Source organism: Heterocephalus glaber, unplaced genomic scaffold, assembly GCF_053883595.1.
Source record: "Heterocephalus glaber isolate CG9 unplaced genomic scaffold, H.glaber_assembly_v1.0 deba00001666, whole genome shotgun sequence".
Taxonomy (NCBI): domain Eukaryota; kingdom Metazoa; phylum Chordata; class Mammalia; order Rodentia; family Bathyergidae; genus Heterocephalus; species Heterocephalus glaber.
Window position 1 is genome coordinate 22624048 of NW_028258406.1, and position 17620 is coordinate 22641667.

Sequence of the window (17620 nt, forward strand, 5' to 3'; positions counted from 1 at the left end):
CCCCATCTGCAGCCACCCTGAGGAGTTCCATCCTCAGGCACCCAGAGGACCTGTGCCTGGCTCTGAGGTAAGGCCATCAAGCAAGCTGGCAATGGGCCCTTGTTGAGAGGAATTGGCCCTCTTCCACCTAACTGGCCAAATGTGCACAGGCGGCACTGCCTGACTCAGGGAGCAGGAGCCACAGAGACAGGGAGGAGCAAGCACAGAGGGAGAAGGGAAAGCAGCGGAGGTGCAGGAACCAACTGTCCTGGAGACTCAGGCCCATGGGGATAAAAGCTGCTGATGGCCACAGGCCTCGTCATCTGCCCTCCACAGCTTCCTAACCATGTAAGAGAGAAATGAGAGCCAGGCTCCAGGCAGACAGGAACCTCAGGCCAGTCAAGGGACAGTTACTATCTGTGGCAGAGGCACAGCCACAGGAAGGAATTAAGCTCTTGAGCTGGCTCTGGGGCAAAAGGAGCACCTGCTTGACTCCCAGGATCTGGAGGCTAAGGCAGGCTTGACAATCTCAGTTACGGGAGTCGCCACTAACTGTTTGGACACAATAGGGATACTGAGATAGAAAGGTCATATTTAAGAACTTCAGGTTCCCTCGGCCCATGCAAAAGTGCTGCCTTGCACAAGCGTCTGGAACATCTCCCTGCTTGGTTCGCAGGATTCAAGGGCAGAAGGAGAGAGAGGAGTTACAAAGCAGAAAAACCATTTCTCTCCACAGTCATTTGTGAGAGTCAGAGTAAAACCTGGACATTAGTCATTTTCAAGGTTCTGAGACACCCATCATTGTGTCCAGGATACAGCAGGTTCCCCATAACTCTCCCTAACAGTTATTCTTCAAACTGTATGTCTTAATAAGTGGTTCAGAAAAGAGGGCCACAGTAAATAAGTGGGCATGCACCTTCACCAGCTTCTGAGAAAGGACCAGAGTGAATGAAGCTCTGGGGTTTTCTCAGCAGCTTCGCATTTACCTTCAGCGACATATAAAGCAGGAACAAAAACCAATGCTTTGACACTCACTGTGCCTAGCCAGCCAGCTAAGGAGGTGTACAACTCACCAAGCTCAGCAAGGACCTGGCAGAGAGACACCTATCTGGCTGCCAGAGAGGCCAAAGGTGACACAGCAGGTGAGAGGCCCCCAGCCTACCTGCAGCGATGGGTATCCCCACCATGTTGTAAATCAGTGCCAGGACCAGGTTGACTCGGATCCTGCGGACAGTCCTTTTGGAGAGGTGAATGCTGGCGACCACGTCCAGTAAGTCATTCTATAGGACAGGAGCATGATGCATAAGGAACCTGGCCCACTGCCCTCAGCCCCCACTGTCGCCTGGATGCAGCCAAACTCACTCTGATGAGAACCACATCTGCCGCCTCGATGGCAACGTCTGTGCCAGTGCCGATGGCAATGCCCACATCGGCCTGGGCCAAGGCTGGGGAGTCATTTACACCATCTCCCACCATAGCGACTTTCTTCCCTTCATTCTGCAGCTCCTGGACCTTGGCCACTTTGTGAGAAGGCAGCACCTCTGCAAAGACTTTGTTGATACCAACCTAAAGGGAGAAGAAATCCTGTTTTTTATTGTCAAAAGACACCAAACAGCAGCAGAAACCAAGAGTCATTCTTGTCCCTCTCCCTCTGCCCCCAATCATCTCAATCAACCAAGTCCCACAGACTCAAGGTCACAGGGCAAGTGGGCTGCATGCTCCTACCCTGTGCTCTCCCTGGTGTAGGCAACCTGTTGGCCTGCCTGTCCCCACTTGGCTGCCCAACTCTTTTCCACATTGTTATCTCAGCCATCCATCCAGAACAGCAACGTTTAGTTGTGATACTGTCCTGCTTCAGTTCTCCAGGGGATCCTGAGGACGATATCTAAACTCTCAGGGGTCTACCTTCCATGGTTCTCCTTGGTCTTGCCCCTACCTCTTGGCCAGCAGCTGGTGCCACACTCAAGACTATCCCATTCAGCAGCAATGGGATCTACTGGTTCCTGCACCACTTTGCATCCCTCAGGGGTGCTCAGGCTGGATGCTCTCTCTGGAAAAGGTTCAGTTTCCTCATACTTCCTCCCATTTCTTTATTTGACTGACTCCTGACTTAGCATCCCCTCCCCTGGGAAGTTGTCCCCTGCCCTGCCAGGGTAAGGGAAGGATGCTCCTTGGCATTCCTAGGGTCCTCTGTGCACTTCTGCTGGATCCCTGAGCATTCAAGGCTATACTGGGCCATGGGTCCACCCTTTCTGCAGGATCATAAGCCCTTCAAAACCAGGGCCCCTAATTATTCCTCTCTGTAGCTGCAGAGCCTGGCATTATGCCTGTCCATCCTTCATGGTACTTGCTAAGTGCATGTTGAATGCATGAACAAGTTTTAACTGGGAAAAGGAGCAGATGTTCAGCAAGTCCATCAGCAAGAAGGAAGGCCATGCACAACAGAGGTACTGCTGCTTCCCCACAAGAAGCAATTACCTTTCATGGTCATGTAAGTTTGCATATATTTGGGTGAGTAGGGTGGGGCAGCAGTACTATTTCCAGAAATCCACACCAGAGCCATTGCTGTGCGGGGGTCAGCACTGTGCTGTCCTCATGAACCAATGGCTGCTGAAGAACTGCCCAGAATCCAGGCATTCATCTGGGCATACAAATGGGCTGAGACAGCAAAATACTCCCCGAATTAAAACGTTAGACTATTTTTATTTTAGTCCTCAAGCCATAGTTTTTTCGGGAAATAGTCAAAGAACACTGGAACTGCTTTTCTAAGGATGCATACCAGGGGAGAAGAGCAGAAGCAAAGCTGAGGACCAATGTACTGGTGCTTAATTTGTCTGTTTCTGTGAGCTTGACACAATTTGTAATTTTAAAGGAGAAAGATATCCCTGGTCCCCAGCCCTACCTGGGTGGCAATGGCTTTGGCTGTCTTTCGGTTGTCCCCTGTGATCAGAACCACATCCACACCCATGCTTTTCAGTGTGTGTACCGCCAGGGCAGCCTCAGGCTTGACAGCGTCTGCGATGGCGATCATCCCGCAAAGCACACCTGGAGCAAACCACACAGTCAGCAAAGGTGCAGGCCTGTGCGCAAAATGCGAGGATTTGCAACAGTTCCCATCATATGTTACACACAAAAACAGAACACCAAAGTATGTAATGTATTATGGTTTGGGTTCTAGAGGCATACAGAAGTCTGGAATGAAACTGAAAATTCATGATGGCTAGGTGAGGGGGAGAACTCTTAACTGATTTTACTGTATTCTTTACAACTCTAAATTTTCCAATTTTTTCTACCAGTTCCATACATTACTTTACAAAGTGCCTATCGCATCATAAGAACTCAACACATTTTACATGTTTGCTACTAAAATATGAGAATACAGCAAATGTTAAAATGATAGACATCCAAACTAGAAAATCAATACTGCCTTTTTCTTTCTTAAAAAAATTCTGTATAAATTTTGAGACAAGACTAAGTCACTAAATTGCCCAGGCTGAGCTCAAACATGTGATCCTCCTGCCTCAGCCTCCAGTGGAGTAAATCTTTACAGACCCGGAAAGATTCTGAGCAGAGTGAAGAGTGCATAGCAGGGCCTGCCTCCCTACTTCTGCTGATTCTGGCTTGAGCCGAGGAGACTGAGGGTTTGTTTGTGAGGATTAGAAGGGAAAAAGAGAGATTGGGAGAGGAAGACACCTGGCTGGAGTATTCAGAATGCGGTGCCATGTTATTCGTTCTTTGCAGAGTTTGACTTTTATTAGCAGAAACTTGCATGCAGAAAGTGAAGGCTCTGTCTGCTCTCTCTGGGGCAGACAGCCCAGGGTACAGCCTGGGTGTGAAGACACACGGAGTCACAAGGAGCTCTGTGTGCACCAATCTGTGTGAGTCAGGTGCTAGGGAGATGCAGGGACCTCATTATTTAAGGGCATTCTATAGTCAGACTTTTCAGGAGGAGGATTCCTGTGTTGCCTGTAGTGATGAGTGAGAAGAATCACTTTCAACTGCCAATCTGGGCAGGAGCAAAGATGACAATGAACACAGTTAGCATTCCAAGAACAAGTGGGCTGATAGGAGAGCCAGAGCTGGCTCCTGGCCAAGGCAGAGATGGTGAATAGGTAAAGACCTCAGGAGAAGGAAGGGAGGACAAGGAAGGGAGGGAGGGAAGAAAGGAGGAAGGATGAGGAGGCCTCTTTCGCCTGACATGCCCAGGAAAGGGCATTCTACGAGAGCAGGAGAAAGGTTCGGGCAGGGAGATACCATCAATAGCCACCAGGATGGCCGTCTGTCCTTTCATCTCATGATCAATCATAGCATCACTGACGTCGCTGGAGATGGTTAAGCCATTGCGCCTCATCCACTCACGGTTTCCAATCAGCACAGAGAAGGTCTGGGGCACTGTATCTATTCAAAGAAAGGAGTTACTCCTAATAGTCCAACTTCATGATGGACTAAGACCTGGGAATGGCTTTAACAGCATAACAGCCATTTAATCATTATGAGAAATTACAACCTGTAGGAGCCTCTTATAACAACATCCTTAGAGGACCAGGGAAAGAGTACAACTCATGTGTAGACTATATGGATATGAATTAAAAGAGTGTTAGTAGTACATGTTACATGTGTAAAAATGCTATAGACATATTAATCATTATATAATATCCTTATTATTATTATTGCCTTTAAAGTGTCTGTTGACTTGTCTTCTACAGGAGTCTGAGGCAGTTAGGTTTCTGCCCAGAGCACTTGTGACTAGACTCACTGATAACCCAAGGTGAATCAACAAATAACAAGGTCAGTCTGTTTCTAAGACTTGTTTTAAAATTATGCCTCCAAAAAGCCAAGTGGGTCTTCCATGTCACCTTCTAATGGCGTGTGTCCCGAAGCGCCACTGTACCCACCAGTCTCTGAATCCTCTGATGGTTACCCTGGGGTTTTAAATTGCTAGAAGACGGGAGTGGCTCCTAACAACATCACTTAAATCAAGATTTAGCTACCAGCATACTTAAGAAAAAACGCTAAACACAAGTTTTTGAGGTCCTGGGTGTTTTTCACCCACTTAAGTTTATAGCTGGCAAACTGTGCTTAAACTAAGAAAGACAGCTGCCACTCTGAGCAGCCACCCTTCTTGGCTCGAGCAGACCATTATCATCTGCTTCCCTGACTTTCTGTCAGCTCTGTAAATACTGCACACCCCATGAAAGTTCACCCATACAGGAAGGAAACAGGGAGAACAAAGGTAGGTTTTCAATTTGGGCTAAAAAAGAGGAAACTCAAAATTACATATCAGTGAAGTGATCTCTATAGAACTAAGTTAACATTACTTTGGCCTGCCAGAAACATCAAAATTTAGATGCATCAAAGCATGCCAGAGAGAAACTGTGGGTTTTCCTGAGGGAGGCAGATGTGGAATGCCCAGCCACAAGCCACGCACAGGTGGGCCAGGCCAGGCATAGAGCTCCCTGTGGCTTGGCCCACCACTGCAGATTGAGCTGCAGGGACAAAGATCAGGAATACCTTTTCCTGGAGGGCTGCCAATCCCCTTCAGGTGACCAGTCTGCCCACTCAGTGGGCGCTCACTCTGGGCCAAGATGCCGTCCACATTGCTGACTTTGCAGCCAATTCCACAGCCTGGCACCGCCTGGAAGTCCGTGCAGTATCCCAAAGTCTCTGTTCCAAGTTCCTTGGAAGTCAGGGGAGAAGGAGAGGGATGAGAACCCAGAGAGGGGCAGGACAGAGGCCAGGCTGGGCAGTGAGAGGAAGGAGGGAAGTGGAATTGAAGGGAAAGCTTAGGAAATCGACTGCTAACTCAGCAACAGTTACTAAACTGAACAACATTAGGCAGCCTAATCCACCCCTAGGCAGATGCCTCAATTCATACTAGACATTTTTAAAAAAGCTATTTCTACATTGCAAGTAATTTCATAAAAGTGATGGAATAATGTGGCAGGTGACAAAGCTATTTCGAGGTGATCGAGATAGCTCTGCATGTGTCAGACCCTAGAGAGAGGTTCACAAGGAGCCAGGGAACAAGGTGAAGTCCACTTGGGGGTACATGACCTTGCTCCTGACCTGCCAGAAAGACGTGAGATTACAGAGTGCTATGCCCATATAAAGGACAAAACAAGAAACAAGGTTTCTGAAGATTTCTCATCCAAGAAGAGGTGCCATGTCACCTGTCTACATTTAACATAACAGGATTTGTGCAGGCAGTTTACAATCTGTCAGCATAGCACCCCAACACAGTCTGCTCAACAGAAAACGAAAGAGGTCCTTTTGTGTGGGGAGGAGGGTGAGGCTCCCCGGGGCCTTGGGCTCACTGTGCTGGCTCAGCCCCAGGTCCTCCACTCTCATTTCATGTCTGTGTCCCTGGCACTAAGCCTCACAAAGGCCTGTATATCTAGACCACCTTTCTTCCTCCAGCTTCAGATCAAAGCTCTCCAAGGGCACAGGTCACATTTCACTGGTTTTGTCTTGAGTCCGGTGCCAAATACATGCACAGCAAGTGGCCATGACACTGCACTGCCTTTGTGGTAGCCAGAACTGTGACAAGGCCCACCACAGGCAAAGGCCTCCCTTGACAGCTGGGAGGGAGGCATGTGAGGAGAAGGGAGGATCAGGCCAGGGAGGGGTTGCAGAGCAATGCTGAGGGCTACGTACCTCTTTACAGTATTTGGTGACTGCCAAGCCCAAGGGGTGCTCACTGCTGGCCTCTGCAGTGCCCACCACAGCCAGAACCTTCCTGAGGGGCAGTGTAGCCACATCTACAAGCAGCAGGACTCGCATGACCCTGGGGACCCCATGGGTAATGGTGCCAGTTTTGTCAAACATCACGGTCTTTATCTGCCAAAACAACCACATCTCAGTGATACAACCCAGACAGGAGGGGTTTCCAGAGTCCACATCATCTTGAGGCAGAGCTTCACCTACCTGGCTCATGTAGGTAAAAATACCACATCATGATTTCCTAACCTGACACTCTATAGGCAACCTGGGGATTCACCTGCTATTACAAAGAAATTTGTCTCCAGGTGTCCATCAAAACATCTACCTGTGGCTTACCCAAGCAGGTCCAGCCAGAAACTTTCTTGGCTGTCTCCAGGACATGACACAGTTCACAGACTTTTTCTCGGTTCAGGTCAGGATTCAGGCCTAGAGATCTTCTTGTCTCTTATCCCCCACCCGCTGCTGTCCCTTGTCCATCAAGCCATAACTGTTTTCTTCTCCTTGCCTAAGTGCAAAAGCCTGCCTAGAATAAAGTCCTCACAATCTGAGTTCTAGAAAGGAAGGGACTCATAATAACAAGTAACCACGGCTGGCTGTAAACTCACCTCATGGGGTCAATGGCAGCTTTGCCCTGGTCCTCAAGTGTCCAGGCTCAGATATTCACCAGCAATCACTCTCAGGCACCTGCATATCTGAGGTTCACCTATTTCTGTAAGTCTAGCACCTGGACTGCTCACCTCACCAAACCTCACTGCTCTGTTCGGACCGTGTCCCACAAGCACGGTTGTCTTCCCTGATTAGGAAGCAACTCTTGCTGCTCTGGACTCCTATGATGCACAGTAGTCTTCCTTCGACACCATCAACTGATCTCTAAAGACCCCTGCCTCCTTCAGTCCATCCTTCACTTTGCAGCCAGATGGGCCTTCCTAGCATGTGACCCAGTCACCCAGAGTACATCCTCCCTTACCTGCTGCCTCCATTCTTAGGGTGAGGTTCGGAATCCTTTACCTAATCCAGGCCTCTGTAGCCTGGCTGCTGCCTCAACAGCCTCATCCACATACACACAATTCATATTCTCTCTCTGATTTTTTTAAACAGTTTCCTATTATTTACTTATTCAGCAAATAACCTCCAAGTAATTTCAATGTGCCAGGTCCTGGCCTAAATGCTGGGGACACAGTGCTGAGGGAAAGTTCAGTCCCTGATCTTACAGAGCTTATGACACAACAGTACTGCCCCTCCAGGTGCTTTCTACCTGCTGTGCCCACCGCTGGAGCTGTCTCCCCACCCTCTGTCATCAGCTAATTCTAGTTGAACTGGCAGGTCTCAGATTCACCTTTCTTGTCCACCTGCACACAGCCCTCACTGCCAAGTAAGATAGGCCCTACTACAGCATCCTCACAGCATCTCACCTTCTCGTCACACTTGGCCATTCAATACCTGTCTGTCTCACTACACTGTCAGCTCCTCGGAAGCTGGGTACTGTGACCATCGCCAGAACTGAGCACATGCCCACTCGCAGTAAGCAATGAATAAAATGGGAGTGCGAAGGGTCAGTGCCTGGTGTGTTAAGCAGAAGGAAACTCTTCATGCACACTGTTGCTCAGCATTCTACCCCTAAGGTCACAGGACCCTGCCACTAAGCCTACATATGTGAGCTGGCTTTGTCTCCTGGAGCCTGACTACCTGAGGGTGACCCTGTCTCTGCCTTTTGACAGGTGCAGGCCTTGGAATGGCCTCCCTAACATCCTCTGCTACAGCTTCTTCTCCTATAAATTGAGAATAATAAGCACCCACAGCAAACAAGGCAAATAGTCATTACTGAGATGGAACCAGTGAATATTCACAGAGCTCTTAATCATCTGTTCACTGCTGCTACTTTTGCCATTCTTGTTTCCTGTCAGCCTTGGCTTCCTAGTCCATGTTACTAATGTTTCTTCCTTCAGGTTGCTCTTGGGCTTTTCTCTTAATTAAAAAGGGTAAACAGATACATTTTCATGAGGACTCTAAAGGAAAATGTCAGCCAAGCTCCCAAAGGGGTAAGGGAGAGGATGGTGAGGGTCTACCTTGTGCATCATCTCCATAGCCACCCACCTTGTGTGCCATCTCCAGAGGCTTGCCTCCCTTGATGAGGATGCCATGCTGGGCGGCCACCCCAGTACCCACCATGACCGCTGTGGGTGTGGCCAGCCCTAGGGAGCAGGGGCAGGCAATGCACAACACAGTGATAGATGTCTGGAAGGCGAAACGGATGATCAACTCTGTCTGTGAGACGTGCTTGCTGGGGTTCTGAAGAAGGAAGACAGGCAGGTTGAGAGCACAGTGAAGAGTATCATAGAATCCTCATCATTCAAGGATGTCTGAGTCGGGGTGGTGGGGCCTGAGACAGCATAATGATCTGGGTTTAAGAAACACAGCTATATTCCGGCTGCCTAGGTATCAGGGGGTTCGCTTCATGGCACCACACCTCCAATTTCCCAACTTAATCCTACAGGTTTCCCTCCAACAGGTAGGACAGGAGCAAAGTCATAAAAATCTCTGATAGGGGCCAGAGCAAAGATCTGAAAGTCACACCACATAGTTCATATCCTGGCTCTGATACTAACCTCATCTCTCTGTGCCTCAGTTTCCCCATATACAAAGTGAAGTTGATAATACTCAGCTAGCTCATACATTGTTTTACAGGTTGAATGAGGCAAAATACATATAAACACAAACATATACACACTACAACACTTGGCATAGGAGAGGTATATAAGAAATGACAACAATTACATTATGACTATTTCATTATCATTATTATGTAAAATTTTTAAAAAATGATGCACTCCAAACAATCTATCCTAGGATGATAATCACATAATTGGAAAAGATACAGGGATATCTATCACCATGCTTTGTTTTGTTTCTGTAATGGTAAAAACCCAGAAACAGTAGGGTATTAGTTAATTAGGAAGTGCAGAGTGGAGTATTAGGCAGCTGCTGGGATGATGCATATCTACATTTCTTGATATGGAAAGATACAGTACATGGTTTCGCTGCCTGCTGCACAAGCGCAAGGACCCAAGTTCAATCCCCAGTACCAAAAAAAAAGATACAGTACAGCAGAATTTAAAATGCAATTCTGAAAAGACAAATGTTGTGATTTCACTTGTGCAAAAATCCCCTGCCTCTACCTGCACACAGACTTTCAAGAATACAGAAAGATGTTTACCAAAGGTCAAAAACCATTACTTCTAGGGAAGGGCCTTGTGCCATCTTTATTTTATTTTCTATATTTTTCATGGCTCTTTTCTTTGTTAACCACCCCCCGCCAAAATATGGATCTATTTTGCAGATGTGGTGGCACAAGTTGGTATCACTATTTGTACTCTGAGATCTTGAATTAGTTTGGTTTATTTTTCAAAATGGCTGATGGCTATGGGGTCTAACCAAGAAATATTATGCCCATGTAATTACAGTAAAAAGCACATTTTCTAAATTGAGGTCACTGACCACAACCTCTTTACCCTCATCTACAATTTATTCTTTGATTTTTGAAAATCAGGATTCTAAAATAAGGCATATTCTTTTTTTAAAAATAAGGTGTATTCTAATTTTCACAGAAACAGTTGTATTTAGGTAGACATGATTTTTTGAGAAAAAGATGTTGTAATTTTTTTAAAAAAACTGAGTAATTCTTGTTATTATCACCTGGCATTCTGGTACTATTGGGTGGAATTCTGGAAGTTAATGTGAACCTTTCCTACACCTGAGTTTGTGCAGCAGCGTGATGACAATATCTTAAAGGAACATGCAGTACCTCATTTGCCAGCATCCTCCCTGATTTTGCAGATAAAAACAAAAGAAACCAAAGTAAGATGGAAAGCACGGAACAGCAGAAAGTCACATATTCTGACTTGTTTAGAACTAAGTATTCTCACAGCCCCAAACCAATGAGCTCTTCTCTCTCAAAAGGAAATTTTAAGCAGTTAGGTGCCATGAATAGCTGCTGGCAAATTCTAGAATATATTCACAGCTTACTCTTAAAAATACTTAGGACTCCTTAGATGTCAGAAAGTGCTTAACTTGGCTGTTTTCCATTTGAGATAGAAAAGTTAAGGGAGAAAATGACATCTTAGTAATTGACTTGCACCCTAAGAATATTTGATGTACCTTTAATTATACATAGAAATTTTTTAAAAAGAAAAAAATCCATCCTATGTTTGTAGTTTCTTATTCTATGGCTCTAAGATAAGCACTATACTGGGATAGATATGAGGGAGGTAAAACACTGTTCCAAAACCGCTCTCTGTGGGCCATGAGCTTTTTAGATATATCAAGATTTTTAAATTCCGGCACTAAGGCCATCATCATCGTGGGGCCTGTCCTGTGCCTTATAGAACTTAGTAGCAGGCCCGGGGATTTAGCTCAGTGGTTCTGCCACCTGCCTCAAAAGTGCAAGGTCCCGAGTTCAATTTCTGGTACCAAAAGAAAAAAAATGCTCACTTATTTACGTCCAGGGATTTAGCTCAGTGGTTCCACTGCCTGCCTCGCAAGCGCAAGCCCGAGTTCAATCCCTAGTACCAAAAACAAAACAAAACAAAACAAAACAAAACAGATCTTAGCTGCATTCTGGCTTCTCCATACTACACACAAGTTGCATCCACCCTATTTGTGAAAACCAAAACTGTGTTCCATTTATTGGTTTAAAAAACCAATAAGTTTTTTGAGGGATGGACTGCCTATCTATATTGTTTTCTAAGTTTGATAAAATGATATTTCTGGCTGGAGATTTAGCTCAGTGGTTTCACCGCCTGCTGTGCAAGTGCAAGGACCCGAGTTCCATCCCCGGTACCAAAAAAAAAAAGACATTTCCCAGGATAGTGTTCTTCATGTACCTACAATGTTAAATAAGTATTTAATTATTAAATGTTCTGCCTATATTGGCATATAGTCTTTCCCCTTTCAAAAACACTGGAAAATATTATGATTTGGGAAAGTAGGAGGCTGAAGATGGTAACAGTGGATATAGATAGCAAAAAAAATTTTTTTCTTAAAATCTGTTAAATAATGTTATCATGCCATCAAAATTATGAAGTGGGATATCATCTATGACATAGACCTCATAATTTCAGAAATTGCCAGTACTGCATATTATAAATGCTTTAAGCATTATAACAGCCAACTGATGTCCATGGAAATTATTTCAGTAGAAGCAAAAGGCATCTTTATACAAACCTGTAGGAGCAGAGTGACTGATTGATTGTCCTAACCTGATTTAGATTTTGCTGTCAATAAATGAAGGAAACAAAACATAACGGATAAAGAACAGTGAATCTAAGAAAAGAGAGAAGAGGATTCACGGCAGTAAATTAAAACACAACAACCATACTGCTCAAAGCATTCAACTTACAGGAAAGTATTTTTGAACAACATCAAAATCGATAAAACCGATTACAATCCAAACCACCAACGTCAAAGTTGAAATAATGATGATAAATGGAACAAAATATCCACTAAACTGGTCGGCCAGTTGCTGAATGGGTGCCTACGAAAATAAAACATCAAAATCATGGGAAATTATAAACTGTGAAGCCACAAAACACCAGAAACATGAATAAGGATTGGGACTCTAGTTTCCTCATTAACTACACTTACTAATCTATCTTTACTCAATAATTGACTGTTTTTCCTATGGAGCTCTTGAAATAATTTCTGAAATGAGGGAGCTGAAGTCACACCATGTTTTAAGTTTTTTCATTACCTTTGACATCTGAGCCTCTTCCACCAATTTCACAATTTGAGCCAAAGTAGTGTCGTTGCCCACATGGGTGGCTTTAATGAGCACAGAGCCATGAGCGTTTATAGACCCGGCGATCACAATGCTCCCAGGTTTCTTAGTGACAGGCATGGCTTCTCCTAGAGGTAGCGAAGAGACAACTGTCACTTGTTCAGCCCCATTCCACATCACATGGTACCTGGCAGAGGGAGAACATGAAACAAGCCACCTGACCTGTGATGAGGGACTCATCAGCCATGGTGTTGCCTTCCAGGACTTTCCCATCCACTGGGAACTTCCCCCCGGGTACGACCTTGATGACATCACCCCTCTGCACCAGCTCCATGGGCACTTGCTCCTCTCTGTAATAGATGCCACTTACATCACACCCAGCTCTTTGTAGCAACGCCCCTCCCCCCAGGTCTGTTACCAGGTCAGGTTCTGGACCAACCATTGGACTAGTCGCATATACAGCCAGCCCTCTGGTACCTGTGAGAGCTGAATCCACAGCTTCAACCAAACATTTAGGGAACATGAATTTTCATCTGTACTGAACATGTACACACTTTTTTCTTGTCATTCTGGCCTAAGCAATATAAGACTCTTCATATTGCATTTACATTGTATTAGGTATTGTAAGTTATGCAGAAGTGATTCAAAGTATAAAGGAGGAAGCAAGTTATATGCAAATACTATGCCATTTTATATGAGGGATTTAAGCACTGGGAATTTTGGTTACCTGTGGGATCCCCATGGCCACCAGGGGACAACTGTACTTGCTTTACACTGAGCAACAGATGGGGGTTGCACATGAGAGGCACATGGGGCAGTCTCACTGTCCTGTTGGAGAGCAGGGAATTTACCCTAAGGCAACAGGGAATCACTCAAAGACTTTCCACTAGTGTAATACAATCAGATTTGTGCTTCAGAAAGGTCATTGGTTTTAATGTGGAAAAATATTTTGAAGGAGGTAAGGCTGGAAACAGGTGGCCAATGCAGGAACTGTATCAACCACCCCTGGCCTGAACAAGCCAGCAGCCCTGACCATACATGAGGCAGTGAAGGGAGCAGAAGATGGACGAGCAAGAACTGAGAGGTCAGAGGCCAATGTGCAAACGGAGGAAGGAAAGGAGTCACAGAGGAAGCCCAGGCTTGGCCCCAGGAGTTGTGCAGGGAAGAGGAACATGATTCATCTGAAGGGGAACATGAACATGGCAGTGGCAGGAGGATAAGCCACTGAGAGAAAACTCCACCAGGCAGGTAGGTACTGGTGTCTAGAGATAGAACTGAAAATGAGTCCCACAAGGCTTGTGTCAGAAGACACAAGGGAGGAGACATATCCTGGTGACCATCTATAACATAGTTAAGGGGCTAAGGAGAATGAAGAAGACCCATAATGGAGGCTAAGCAGCAGCAGAGTAAAGACATTATCATATGCCAAAAGGCCATGCATGTAAAATGTCCCACCACCTAAACTTGGGATAAAGAAAAAAGGACAGGCATCCCCAGCAGAGGGACACAAGAAGGAGAGGCTACACCCTCACCAAAGAGTCCAGTTGATACAAGAAACTCCAGTGGTCGTCAAGAGGTACCAAGGACCTGTCCACACAAGCAGAGGTCAGAGGTAGGAGGGCCCTGCAGGAGGCAGAGGGGATTGGGGGCCCTGCTACCTGGCACATCTCATGTTATTGCATGGTCAGCTCCTCCAAGGGACTGTTGCATTACAGGTGGCAGAGGAAGTGACCATGACCCTGGGAGAGTGGGGTGTGTCCAGGGCCTGGAGCATTGTGGTCAGAAGAGTGTGTAGGAAGGACTTCTGAGTGTGCAAAGCAGCGTAAATGGACCCGATCTGAGCACACAGCCCATCTTAGCTAAAGTCAGAATGAACTCTGGCTCCCTGATTAAAATATGATACCACCCTGTTGTGACAGGAGTAGTCAGGTCCACAGTGTGTTCACAGGCAAAAAAATGAATCACCTTCTTTAGAAAAGAACTGATTTATGGCAGGTGTAGCCCACTTCCCTTGGCAACTCATCTGACTAGTACCGATCTGCTCATGTTCAGGTCACTAAGCAGCCACTGGGTGCCACCGGTAGTTCTTCAAACTGTTAGCAGAGGCAGGCAGTGGGGTGGATGGAGGCAAGGTACATCAAAAGAGATGCATGTACAGCAGCTTTGTGCACCCTCTGATGCTTTCACTTTTCAGAAATTTTCACACCATCAATTTATAAGAGGAAAAAAAAGGAATTTAAGTTCCTGAGACTGCAGAGCCACCAAAGCTGCTGCTGTGTGTGTCTGTGTGTGTACACCCAGAAGCACCAAGTGGTCGTCACACAGGATGCCTGAGTGGGAGACAGTATGGCATGGTGGCAAGAGAGTGGCTCTGTGCCTCCAAAGGCCAGATCCCAGTTCTGTCACCTTCCATAGACTTTGGACAAGTAACTTCACATCACTGAGCTTTAGAGTTTTGCTAATGAAAATGCGGACAGTGACAGTGACCCTCACAGGAAGGTCATCACAGTTGCATTAGATTAATCTGTGTACAGTGCTGGGTGAAGTCAGGAACCAAATCCCAGCTATCATGACTATAGTTACAATGATTACTTAAAAGCAGGGTCCAAGGCAAAACCCATGCTCCTGGGCTACAGTCAGCTGGTGCCTCACCAACTTCTCCGTCATAGATTTCTTCACCCCAAGGCTCATGAGAACCTGAACTGCACCAGCTCATCAGGACCCATATCATGGGGCAGCAGCAGTGAGAGCGCCAGTACAGCTATGGACACTGGCATTGACAGCAGTGGGTAAGGGGTATGAAGCCAAGTCTGTTTTCACAGGGGAGACTCTGGAGTCTGATGGTCAACAAAGATGGCAACACTGGAGACTAGGGAGAAAATGGCAGAGGGAGATCCCCCTCCTTCCCCAGGGGGTGGGGTGCCCCAGAAGGCTCACTGCACAGGATGAAGGGAGGGAGCTGACTCCACGCAACACTTCCTGTTTTCTGCAGTCAGAAGTGAAATCACAGGCTAGAAAGAGTATATGGGGATAGGAGAGACTTAAGGAATGTGTAGGCAGCTTGAAACAACCATCGCTCATGTCATGATTTAGATATAAAATGCTCCCCAAAGCCTAGTGTGCTTGGAGGGCAACTGGATTATGGGGTGGTATGGCTGGCTTGCTGCTGACGGGGGAGGTCTGGCTGGAGGACACTGGTCACTAGGGGTTTGGCCTGGAAGGGTTTATCTCCCTCCTCAGATTCTCCTTTCTCTGTGTTTCCTGGATGCCCTTTTGCCTTGGAGCTGCCCAACCATGCAAGGCCTAAAACTTCTACCAACTACAAGCCAAAATAAACCTTCCTCCTTTAAGTTGTTGGTGTTGGGTATTTTGTGCCAGTGATGGGTAAAGTGACTAAGACAGCCCAGAATATTAAAGAAGGCTAATCAAGGAAACAGAGAAGCCTCAATTTGTAAAACTTTCCATATTATTAAAAATGCTTTAAGAGTCAGTATGTGAAAGGGTTAAGATCATAGGCTCTGGAACCAACAGCCAGAGTAATATTGTAACTCTTCTACTTAATTCCTGGGACCCTGGGTCAGTTGCTCAGCCCAGCTGAACCTCAGTTTCATCATCTGTAAAATAAGAGTAATAACAGTCTTCATCATAAAGGTTTTTTTCCCTGAGTAAGGGGAGTTATGAGATTAATGCACAGGTTAAATACAATAAGGTTGGAATAGCGTTATCTCCAAGCAATAATGATAATTATGTTTAATATCAGACAGCCTTATGAGGAAGATACTATTACTTCTATTTTATTCTTTGCCAAGTCGAAACCCTAATCTCTCTGCCTATCTGACTCCTCAGATCTTGCAAGTAAGGCTCAGTCATATTCCATGTTCTCTGTGAAGTCATCCTTGACTGCCATTAGCCTTCCTCTTCTAACTCCTGGACTCCTAATCATCTACACTGCTCATTCTCCATCTGGTATACTGCTTGTTCCTTAATTTAAAAGCCTTGTTTGTGCAATGGCTTGAGAGTGTCCCTGCCTATTCTGCGAGGTCTAGTGAAACATAACTACAGGGCTTCACCCACCCATAGGGCGGGTGTTTGGTGCTTACTGCCCAGGTGATATGAATTGATCTTGAGCTCTACTGATGAACATAACCTACCTGAGGATTAAATTGTCCTCACCAAGGGTCACAACTGTGGCTTCTGTGGCTTGGAGAGACATGAGTTTGGCAAGAGCTTCCGAAGTTTTGCTCTAGGGAATAACCAGAGTGTAAAACGAGAGCTATGTTAACCTGACTATCCCAACCCAGACTGAAAAGAGGCTGCTCCTCAACACGGTCATACCATGTGACAAAGGCTCTGTGGGGACCAGTGTTACTCAGGCAGCCACACATCACCACTATACCTGGTACACAACTGCTGGGCCACTAACGTAGTTTTAGGAACTCCATTTCAGACTGAAAACACTCTGCCAGATGATGGTTCCCTTTTAGGTCCAATCTGTTGTCTTTTATGGCCTGTGTCCCACTCTTTCATAGGACCCAATGCAAGGGAGGGGCTCAGTGCAGGGTGTTAAAAATGATACGACCCCAGTGGAAGTAATATCCTACACTAATATACTCTATACTCAGTTAGGCTCTAAGAGACCATGTGGGTTTTAATAATTAACCAGATTAGCGGGGATTTCAGAAATAGCAACCAATTTGGAGATTAGTGACCGTAGCACCTAATTATATGGAGGTTTCAGATTTCTTAAGTCTTTCACCATACTGTGTGTAATTAGTAATTCTCAACAGTGTTCAGATGAATTGAGGTCTGTTTTCCTGGAAGAACAGTTCTTTTCTTAACAGGAAGCTATAGTTACTTTTGCCACGTGTTCCAGCCACCTTCCCAGGGCAATAAACACGAAGAGCATTGGGGGGGTGTCAAAGAATGTCACAGGGCTCTTCTCGGCCTTCTCAGCAATCGCAACCACCAGGATGACCAGGGAGTAGACATAGGCAATGCTTGTGGCCAGAACGATGAGCACATCCATGTTGGCTGATCTGTGCCGCAGAGACTTGTAGGCCTGGATGTAGAAGTACCATCCGCCAAGGAACTGAAAGACAGGAGAGCAAAGTCTGCAAATGACCAGGGAAAAGGATTTAATGAGCCAGA

At 46.0% G+C, this 17620-nt stretch overlaps 1 protein-coding gene and 1 long non-coding RNA gene across 7 annotated transcripts in view; one reads left to right on the plus strand and one right to left on the minus strand.

Annotated features, from left to right (window-relative positions):
- The window catches only part of Atp7b (ATPase copper transporting beta), a 90008-nt gene that overhangs the window by 22642 nt on the left and 49746 nt on the right, over nucleotides 1-17620 (minus strand). For all 6 annotated transcript variants that reach the window (XM_004844131.4, XM_021257809.2, XM_021257807.2 and 3 more), the window contains 12 exons: nucleotides 17328-17561; nucleotides 16624-16715; nucleotides 12695-12822; nucleotides 12446-12600; nucleotides 12095-12229; nucleotides 8794-8988; nucleotides 6634-6816; nucleotides 5491-5656; nucleotides 4234-4377; nucleotides 2882-3024; nucleotides 1342-1545; nucleotides 1142-1259 (listed from right to left, as the gene is read on the minus strand). In XM_004844131.4, coding sequence (XP_004844188.2) covers nucleotides 1142-1259; nucleotides 1342-1545; nucleotides 2882-3024; nucleotides 4234-4377; nucleotides 5491-5656; nucleotides 6634-6816; nucleotides 8794-8988; nucleotides 12095-12229; nucleotides 12446-12600; nucleotides 12695-12822; nucleotides 16624-16715; nucleotides 17328-17561 — 1897 coding nt within the window. The remainder of the gene's footprint in view (nucleotides 1-1141; nucleotides 1260-1341; nucleotides 1546-2881; nucleotides 3025-4233; nucleotides 4378-5490; nucleotides 5657-6633; nucleotides 6817-8793; nucleotides 8989-12094; nucleotides 12230-12445; nucleotides 12601-12694; nucleotides 12823-16623; nucleotides 16716-17327; nucleotides 17562-17620) is intronic.
- On the plus strand, nucleotides 4010-12147 carry LOC110348990 (uncharacterized). The gene is made up of 3 exons (XR_002394642.2): nucleotides 4010-4091; nucleotides 4686-4767; nucleotides 11964-12147. It is a non-coding gene; the product is annotated as an uncharacterized LOC110348990 (long non-coding RNA).